Source organism: Atta colombica, unplaced genomic scaffold (genome assembly GCF_001594045.1).
Source record: "Atta colombica isolate Treedump-2 unplaced genomic scaffold, Acol1.0 scaffold116, whole genome shotgun sequence".
Taxonomy (NCBI): Eukaryota; Metazoa; Arthropoda; class Insecta; order Hymenoptera; family Formicidae; genus Atta; species Atta colombica.
The window spans coordinates 23560-34346 of NW_017259202.1; the positions used below are offsets into that span (position 1 = coordinate 23560).

General features: G+C 29.2%; 2 protein-coding genes across 7 annotated transcripts in view; one reads left to right on the forward strand and one right to left on the reverse strand.

Moving 5' to 3' along the window:
- Positions 1-643: 643 nt before the first annotated feature.
- On the reverse strand, positions 644-3851 carry LOC108694148 (solute carrier family 25 member 40-like). Its single transcript, XM_018203455.1, has 7 exons — positions 3687-3851; positions 3180-3346; positions 2395-2529; positions 2096-2258; positions 1814-2007; positions 1658-1739; positions 644-988 (listed from the first exon to the last, which is right to left on the reverse strand). Exons 1-7 carry the CDS (start codon positions 3802-3804, stop codon positions 747-749), a joined length of 1101 nt encoding a protein of 366 aa, XP_018058944.1. The 5' UTR covers positions 3805-3851; the 3' UTR covers positions 644-746.
- A 5685-nt stretch (positions 3852-9536) lies between these two features.
- Positions 9537-10787, forward strand: part of LOC108694188 (merlin) — a 12772-nt gene continuing 11521 nt past the window's right edge. For 3 of the 6 annotated variants that reach the window (XM_018203531.1, XM_018203533.1, XM_018203534.1), the window contains exons 1-4: positions 9673-9742; positions 9836-10029; positions 10128-10257; positions 10376-10581. In XM_018203531.1, coding sequence (XP_018059020.1) covers positions 9922-10029; positions 10128-10257; positions 10376-10581 — 444 coding nt within the window. In that variant the 5' untranslated portion in view covers positions 9673-9742; positions 9836-9921. Of the gene's footprint in view, positions 9743-9835; positions 10030-10104; positions 10258-10375; positions 10582-10787 lie in introns of those variants that run through there. The other 3 variants (XM_018203537.1, XM_018203532.1, XM_018203536.1) reach the window with 3 other exon arrangements.

The window sequence follows — 10787 nt, forward strand, 5'->3', positions numbered from 1 at the left end:
CTTCCCTCTAGTTTTAAAATAAAATAAAAAAAAGTCAATCATTCAAGTTTCTGCAGGTAAAAGAAAACGAGTTTTCCCCAAACTCGTTTCTTGATTAGATGTGGAGAATCCTCGCTAGATTAAAGAGTAATAATATGGACCTCAACAAGGTACTCCTCGAGGATACTCAAATGTTCGGTGACGATATGTAACAGGGAAGAAAGATGTAGAGATTTTCAAATCATCTCCTCGATTGTGAGATCTCCGCAATATATTCGATAATGTATAAACGAGCGACATAGATATGACACTAATATTGAAAAAATGCATGAAGAAAATTTTTACAAAATATATTTTTCAATAAAATAAATCATTTTTAATTGATAAAATAAATTTGTAAAATATAAACATTAAAAAATATTATATTAACATCGTTGTATTTTGATAATCAATAAAAAACCATATATTTGGAATTAAATTGTACCTTCTCCAAAAGACGAAACATTATATGATAAAAATTAAAATAAATATTTTATTTTATTCTAAACTAAAAGGAGAGGTTGAGTATATTTTACACATGTATTTTATCAAATGGAAATATTATTTGATTGAAAAATATTTACATCTTAATGTTTCGCAAAAATTTATTTATATATGTATCTTTTTTGCTTTTGACATTACAATTCAATATGTAGTGATCAAGCATGAGTCTTAATTAATAACTTTATTATAGTTTTTTATTTAGCATATTATTTGTCTTCAGCATATCATTTTGTATTATTAGGTTTGTGTTGCAATAAATGTACATCACGTTCAAATTCGATAGCTTTTTTAGCATTATACGATTGAAAGAAACGTTTGCCATGTTCGAAAGTCGCAATCATAATTGCACAAGCTGGGGCTACTTTTACCAAACGCGGTACTAGTCCAGTGAATAAACCTTTTAATCCATTCTGATAATAGATCCTTTGTATTATAGTCCATGTAGTACTGCTACGAATAGGTTTATCTAAAAATTCACATTAATAAATTTTATACAGGGTGTTTAGCGTAATGATTCGCACAATTTTTCAGACATTTTCAATAGTTAAAAAAAAAGTTGAAAGATGAAAATTCATCTGTTTTATATAGGCTACAATAGCGAAAAACATGATTTATTTAAAGAAAATTTGAAGACATTTTTTTTATAAAAAAAAAATCAAAATCAACTTAAAATTTTTAAATAGCATTCAAATCATTACTCAAATGTCACTTTTATTTTTATTGATTTTATTGAGACTTAATATCAAATTTGCAGCATTATTTATAACAGCAGTATTTAAAACTTTTGACTAAAACACAGAACATAAACACATATATACATGTATTGATTTAATAAAATATGCAATAAAATTAATAAAATCACTAAAACATCAATAAAAGTGACATTTCGCTAGTGATTTGAATTCGTCTTGAAGATCCCTATAATATTATGGAAAAAAAAAATTGTATGGTGCTATTTTAAAAATTCAAGATTACTTTAATTTTTTATTAGAAAAATTTTTTTAATTCTTTTTATCGCATATTGTAGCCAGTATAAAACAAATTAATATTCATCTTTCAACTTTGTTTTTTAACTATCGGATGTACCTGAAAAATCGTATATAAAATATTGGCTGCTTGTATATAAAATATTTACCTGAATAAATTTCTTTTTCGCCCATTTCAATTTGTCTATGTGTTTTTACTACATCAAAGGGAATAGTGAAAAATGCTGCTATCTACAATAATGTTTACATCTTAGCATACATCTTTTTGGAATAAAATATTATAATTATATTTCTGAAATACATACAGATCCAGCTACAGCTCCAGCGACCAGATTAAAAGTAAAAATTTGCTGTGAGCTATACATTTTCTTTATAGTTTCATAATTTAACCAGTATAAAGCACTAAAAGGAACGTCACGAAGAAGAGTTGAACCCAATCCCATCCACAAGCCAGAAATGCCACTATATCTTACAACTATTTTTAATGTTTGCGTTATTTCTGAAACACATAAAGCATATTTGAAATTGCCAAATCTTATTTTAAACTTCTTTACATATCAATTTGATATTACATTAACTTATCCTACCTGCATAACTTAGTTTCTGTGATTGCATTTTTGTTCTTATCAACTCCAACGGACTCACCAGTGTTGCAGCCCAGATTCGTGCTGTGCCACCAGCTAATATAGGAATCCAGAAAGGTTGCTCCACATTGATTCCCTTCTTTTTAAATTGTTTATTATATGTATCCTAACAACACACACATACACACACACATATATATAATATTAGACATTTTATTTAAAGTTCCTAGATATATATACTCATATATTATATATAAATAAATTAAAGCTAACAAATTATCACACAATGAAAATACTAATACCTTTAAATATAATCTTAATTGTTCATATGAAACAAAATAAATTACAGTTGCGGGTACAGCTAGAACTAGAGTAGGACTTAAGCCACTCCATAATGATGCTATACCTTCTGTTTCACTTATTTTTAATAAAGCATCCTGAAAATAAAATTAATACTATTAACAAATGAGTGGGCATTATTAATATTGTAAGATTTCTTTTTGTATATTTATGATATTATGATTATGTATTCTATATGTTAATCTTAATGTACATCTTAATATACAGAAAAGCAAGTAATTATATGAATCTTATCTTATACTTTTTGTTAAAATAAATTTTATTTTTTGTATGCTTACATATAACAATGATTCAATATATCAAAAACTCTTTCAAGTAAATAGATCTAATTCAATCAGTATATGTTCTTCATTTCTAACAAAATTTGACCTTATTAATGCTTGATCAAGAGTTTTATTTATTAATATTTATACTAAAAAGTTTTTAGTAAATTTCATCAATCTATAGAAAAAAAATGTATTGGAGAAAAAATATAAAAATTAATTTGTTATAATATATAAGTAGTATAAAGAAAAGATTTATATGATATTGCATTTCGAATATCATAATTCATATGAAAACAGGATATCAATGATGAAATTCTTTTCTTAGAAAAGTAAAAAGTAAAAAATTTCTCCATTAACTTCGATGATTAAAATTTTTATTTTTCACTTTCCATCCTAGAGATAAAATTTCATGAATAATACTCAGAAATATTAAATGTCACAATTATATAATAATTACGTACAAATGTCCCCTTAAATTTTCCATTTCTTTTCATCCAATCAGGCATTTTACCATTGGTACATGGACATAAATGATCCATTAAACCATTGCAATATAAAAAACATTTATTCGAAAGCATTGCTTTCTGTTGTGTTTGAAGACGTATTTTTACCACATCCAATGGAGTCACTAGTAAAAACATCAGAAAAAAAACATAAATATTCAAAATTTTACTTATAAAAAATACACAAGCAACCAAAGAGATTAAAACAAATATCATTTTTTAAATTAAAACAAAAATATAAAAATATTATATTTAATTTCAAAGGAATATACAACATGAATATAACGAGATCTTGTAATTTTTATAAGTTGATACGATTTTAAAATAGCATATTTTGGAAATACTAGTAATACTCTAGTCTTTCCTATGTATACAGAATTTATAACTTTTGTTTCTTCAGTAATGCATTTATATATTATTTTCATAAATTATACAATTATCTAGTTATCATTATTGCAAACTTACCAAACACCGATGTAATAAATGCACCAGTGCAAGAAGCCACAATTTGTTGATAAGGTTTGATACGAAATCTTGGATCATCCAAGTCAACATTCGACGACACGTTGATTAATTTATTCATTGCAGAGAGTGAGAGAGAGGTAATTTTACTTCAAAATCTACATCACATATGACTCTTTCTTTTATTCTGGTAAGTCCTGGTTCTACAATGAGTCAGTAATTCGTAATCAGAAAACTTAACCAGTCTTAACACTCTTATTACAGAGAGACCTGAGAGAGGCCATTGCCGGCTTTTTTCCTGTTATCCATGATGTAATAAAAAAGGTGAACCAATACGCATAATGGCGGATGGCCAAGATCTCGACCAATCAAAGATTGAGCAATTCGTCCGGCGCGAGTTACGAAGCTCATAAAATAAAATAAACTAAACATGAAAAAATTAATAATAATATCTATAAATAACATTATATTTCTTGAATTATTCTTCTTTCCCTGCATTTGAGGAAAAAAGGTTTACATATAAGGAAAAGAACTTGTAAAGAACTTGTTCTATTCAATAATACATTTTTATTTTCTTTTTGTCCCGACCACTCTTCCTTTTGCAATTGACACATCACGTCGCATAATACAATCGAAATGTCTTTATATATATGTATGTACACATAAAATAATTCTTTTCTATCTTGTATAATGCCACCGACTATTAAAAACTCTCGGCGCTTATAGAAATTCGCGTGCCTATCAAAATTTAAGTAATTAAGAGTAATAAACTAGTAACTAGTAATACGGTATTAATTTCATAATATATTAGTTTTGTAGACATGTATATATGTTTAAAATTTAATAATACTCAATTTTTATTTAAAACTGTGATTTTAATAATATCAATTAAGTTTGATTATCAATAGAGATGATAACTGCAGAGGAAAAATTGTAATTTTTCGGGAATATATAAGATATTATTTCATTAAAAGTATGCATACTTATTTATACAGCTTTTATATTTATTAATTGTTGATAATGTCATCATTCTTAAGTATTTTAAGTCATGCAAAATTCTAAATGCGATTTTAAAATAGTTATAAGATAAAATTCTTATATTTCTTGATGAAATGTATATAGGATTTTATATCACGTTACTACTTTAACATGTTACTTTTAACTATAAAATCCAGTTATTACATATAAATAAATTATAAAAGATTAGATTGAAGTGCATTGAGATAAATAATAATAATTAATAAACGTAAAATGTCTTTTACAGAAAAGCGAGCTTAATAAATTATATACTCTACACTAAAATTTTTATTATTATTTCATTAGTGAGATGTATACGAATAAGTGTGAAATAACAGAAGGGATTTCTTAGAAAACAGTTTATCTTATATATGTATATAAGTATTGTTTTTCTGCACCAACTTGTATAAAACTTAATCCTGAATATGAATATTTGAGGATAGGATAGATAAGAAAAATAATAAAAATAATAAATATTTATTAAACTGTAATAAAAACTATAATAAAACTATAATAAATACTTTTCTATATAATGATATCCATATAAAATAATTTCATTTACTCTATTTATTATTTTATATAATCTTCATATTTCTCAATTTCCCGTATTTCATATATTTCAAATGTACGAATATTTTATTTTTTTTCGTTTTAACATTATGTTTCAATTTTCATTGTTCTATAAATATTTAAAGGAAAAATATGTTTCAATATCTTAAAGTTGATACTTAAAACTACAAAAAAAAAACGTTCAAGTTTTGAATGTCAACTTTAAGATATTGAAGCATATTTTTCTTTTAAATATTTTGTTTGATTAGATTAGGTTATATTTTTGTATGAAAAAGTACATTTTTCTCATTTTGTTAACTGTATTTAGGTACAATAACTTGTTATAAATACAAGTACTTTACAAATAACTTTTTAAAGTACTTTTTAAAGATGTCAAAATATCATTTAATAATTTTTATATATGTACTTATAAAAGCGATAAAAATTAAAACATATATATTTTAAGTAAAAAAAGTAAAAGAGTTATTTAGTATTTATTATTTTAAATATAATTACGTTTCTTATTTATTTCTTATTTAATATTTTAAATAAGTTTCCGGAATCTATTTTATATTTTATATAATTCGTAAATAAGTTTCCGGAATCTATTTTTTATTTTATATAATTCGTCTGTTATTTTATCGAGCTGTGATCAAAATTTATACGTAAATTTAAAGAATTTCTGAAACATAGAATAATTTACAGTAATAGTATTGTTTTAAATTAATTTATTAACTGGAAAATTAAATAATGATTAACAAGATATTTAATACTTTTAGGGACACACTCCACACAATAAAAGGAACAGAGAACAGAGGATAGAGAATAAAACCCAAGACACAATGCGAGGGAATAGCGATAGAAATAACGATTTCAATCTATTAGAAATTCGATATATCGGAATATACAGTTTCTGATAGGTTGAAATCGTATTATCTCTATCGCTATCGCTATTCTCTCGCATTGTGTCTTGTGGGCTTAAGAATTTCAATCTATCAGAAATCATGTATTGTAGAACACGCAGTGTTTCTGATATATTGAAATTCTTATTCCCTGTTCCCTGTTCCTTTTATTGCGCGGAGCCCCTTATTCTTTCAACAAATATCAAACGTATAACTGCTTTACTTAAGTTCTAAAAGTGTAGTAACACTAGTTTAACTACAGAAAATAGACCCTAATAATTGGGTATTCGAACGGCGAACAGCGTGGGGGAGCATATTACGTGGCGAACAGGATGGAGAAGCGTACCGCGCAGCCGCGCGTTGCGATGGTGACTACGTCACTTCGGTATTCGCTCGATGATCTTAAAGGGAGACATACATTTACGAATCTTCGGATGTCACATTAATTAATGAAAATTAGATATCTGCGAATACGAATTATGTAAGATTGTCCAAAATTAAGGAATGTATTAGGGATTAATAGATTTTATTGCATGGATTTTGCTTCCCAGCAAACGAGAATGGATTGAAATGAATTGAAATGGATTCAGATTTTCAGAAATTTGATTCACGAATGTTAAAATGCTTTTCAATCTTGAATGCATTTTTATTCATTTATAGGAATTGGAGCATATCTCTATGTCTTTCAATCTAAAAATAATATTAGCTTTTTTGTGCTTTATGAATACTGTTCAATTCAAAATTTTGAATAGAAAATGCAGTTTTTCAATCCAATTGAAGCCAATTGAATCTATTAGGTCGTCCAGAAAGTTCGTGCCGCAAAAGATTTAAATTTAATAAATGAAATTAAAAATTTAAATCTTCTGCGTTTCAATTTTCCTTCAAAATCGGCACGAACTTTCCGGACGACCTAATTGAATCCAATTAAATCCAAAAAATATTTGCTATTTAAAATACGCATTCGGATAGAAAAAAATTTCAATCTATTTTAATCCATTCTCGTTTGCTGGGATTTAATGATTCTATACCAGGTGTATAAGCTTAAATCCGCTGTTTTTTAGTCAGAAAAACACATTTTTTTTTCTTAGGAAGCAAAAACAAATTTATTCAAAGTACTCGCTAACTATACATTTTTCCCATCTTTCGGACAATTTGTGTATACCACGCCAAAAAAATTCCTCATCGAGGCATCTTCGTAAGAATCGAAGTGCCGCTCAGCGAGCGCGTGGCCCATCGAAAACAGATGATAGTCAGAAGGTGCTAGGTCTGATGAGTAAGCGGGATGGGGCACTTTCCAGTTGAGTGTCTCCAAGTAGTTTTGGACCATTGTTGACATGTGCGTTGTCGTGGAGGAAAATCAGCTTGTCATGTCTTTTTCGATAATGCAGCCTTTTTTCACGCAGAGCGCGGTGCAATTTGATCAGTTGTTGGTGGTAGCGGTGAGCATTAACAGTTTCACCAGGTTTTAACAATTCATAGTAGATGGACACCCTCCTGATCCCACCAAAAGCACAGCATCGTCTTCCGTCCGAAGCGATTTGGTCTTGAGGAAGATGTTGGGCGAGATCAACCCAAGATTTCTTGCATTTAGGATTCTGAAAATAGATCCACTTTTCATCGCCTGTCATAATCCGATGCAGGAACGACTTTCTTTTTTTTTTTTGTCTGGCAAGCAGAATTTGGCATGTGTTTTGGCGTCGCTTCATCTGCCTATCGTTCAGTTCATGCAGCACCCATTTTCCGATCTTTTAAACCTTCCTCATGGCATATAGCCGCATGGAAATGGCTGCTTGAGAAACACCCAATCGCTCGGCAAGCATTTTTTGCGATTGGGTATCGTCCTCGTCCAAAAGAGTCTGCAATTGACAGTCCTCAACTTTCCTGGGCCGATTTTCACGCTTCTTGTTACTCAGGTCAAAATTGTCGTCATTGAACCGGCGAAATCAATCTCTGCACGTTGTTTCCAATAAAGCATTGTCGCCATAGACACACAAGCATTCGATGCGATTCGGCAGCCGATTTCTTCAAATTGAAACAGAAAAGCAAAGCTTCCCGCATATGCTTTTTTTTTAGCAAAAAATTAGACATGAAAGAAAAAATGTATGTTGTTGTATGAAATTGCTGATGATGTGCACTGGTTAATGTTGATAGATATGTCAAACACATAAAAAAAAGTGTGTGTTGTGTGCCCAGGATAGTTTTGTACGCTCACTAATGCCTTACTTATGAGCAAACAGCGGATTTAAGCTTATACCCTAATATAAATATAAATATAATATAAATATATCCATATATCCGTATAAAAATGCCTGTTTATCCATTTTACACAAATGGATCCGAAGATTATGTTTCATCTAATCATAGTCGGAAAAGATAGGAATTGACTATTTTCTATTCCGACAACGACAGCCGACAACTTCATTTCGACAGCCGACAATCCAGTGCGCATGCGTTGACACAAGAATCTGACATATTGTAAAACGGGCCTAAGAAATTTAACCAATAGGAATAAAGAATAAAGGCTTAAACACAATAGCATAGGCAAAGGCAACAGGGAATAACGCCCAATCAGAGCTCTGGGATATAATATGGGACTTATATTCCAGAACTCTGTTTGGACGGCTCGTTTCCCTGTTGCTTATGCCTATTGCCTATTATGTTTAAGCCTTTAAGATTTCACCTATCAGAAATCGGATACATGGTTTCTATATATAAGTTGATATCGTTATTTCTTATTCTTAATTCCTTATTTCTTCTATTGTGACTGTGTCATAAAAGAAACAGGGAACAGAGAACAGAGAATAAGAATTTCAACCTATCAGAAATCATATTATTGTGCGGAACCCCTAAGTAGTACAAAAAGCAGAAATTATCGACTACTAGTACGAATTCTGATTGGCTACTGCTTTTTGCTTTTTCATGAAAGTGTGAACACACTCTAACCCTCGGTTAATTAGAGATTCACCGTAGAAATAAAAGCACGTTTTGATTATTGAATACAGGTCGTATTTTTTATAGCCTGTCATTTTTAAATAAATAAATAAGCTAAAAAATATTTTCTTATATATTATTCAATATTACACAACCTATTTTTATTAACTTTTTTAGAAATTTTACGTACATTATTAAATTTTTCTTAGCATATCTTTAATACTTAATTAATTTTGAAACGCATCCTGTATCATTACTACGTTCATGTGTATCTATAAATACACAAGTTTAAAAACAATAACATCAATTACGAACATTGTCGAGCAAAGTGCGAGTGTGACAAATGTGTGACGATCATCAAACTAATAAAATCATTTGTACTTGGTAGGAAATGACAAAAATTCTAGACAATTCCACGGTATAGCTCGCGCAAACGTAAATGGTAGGCATATGTATATACGTATCAAGTACTCGTGAAAATATCAAATCAACAAATACTTAGGTGCGCGATCAGAATTTGGCAGGATGTGATTGTGCGAACCACATACTCTCGAGGAGATGTCAAACGGTTGAAACTTGAAACAAGCCACTATGCTCGTCGATTAATACTTATATTTCATTTAAAGATATGTCGAGAACGTGCTGTATTGGAGATTTTAGGTAAGATTACTTCATTTATATATAGTTTGGTTACGTCTCAACAGGTGCGAATCAAAAAAATCGATGCTGCATCGTGAAAATATTTTTCAATAGCGGCGCGAAGTCTAATTTGTCATATGATCGAGTGCTTTTACGATATAGCGATCAGCAACATGTACTTAATGCTTTTGTAATACTGAATGAACACAGCGAAAAATAAGATGTCACCGTTTCGGAGGAAAAAGTCCGGGAGATCTTTTCCCGTCAAAGTTTGCACCTTAGATGCAGAACTCGAATTTAATCTAGAGGTTAGTAGACAAGTATCACATAGTCTTACGTTGGATTGCTATTATGTATCTTGCACTGATGATATATCTCGCAAGCTGACAAATTTCCTGTGGCATAGTGGAGATCGACAGGCAGAGAATTGTTTGATCTGGTGTGCCGTACAATAGGATTGAGAGAAACGTGGTATTTTGGACTTCAATACGAAGATGCAAAGGGCTTTATTTCTTGGTTAAAGTTAGACAAGAAAGGTGATTGTAATTTATCGCCGTTTGTTCAATATTTAGACCTTGTTTGGAAGAGATATAATCTGGATACTTGTAATTAATTGTATATATATTTACTGCAATGACACTGAACTAATTACAGTTCAAGATCAAGGCATTTCGCAACATCAAACAACATCATTCATGTTCTTAGCAAAATTTTATCCTGAGGATGTTGCTGAAGAACTAGTACAAGAAGTCACTCAACATCTGTTTTTTTTACAAGTAAAACAAGCTATACTGTCCATGGATATTTATTGTCCACCTGAAGCTTCTGTATTACTTGCTTCTTATGCTGTCCAAGCAAAGGTATCTTTTTGTAAACTAAACTATAAATGGTATTTGTAGTTGGTTCTCATATTTAAAATTATTTTAAATATAACAATTTTAAGTATAACAACCGACTATGAACTGATCTGTATATTTGTAATTAATACATTAATATATTAATACATTTTAAATTAATATATTAATATAAATTCAAGTTAAAGTAGCTAATAATTAAATAGTATTTT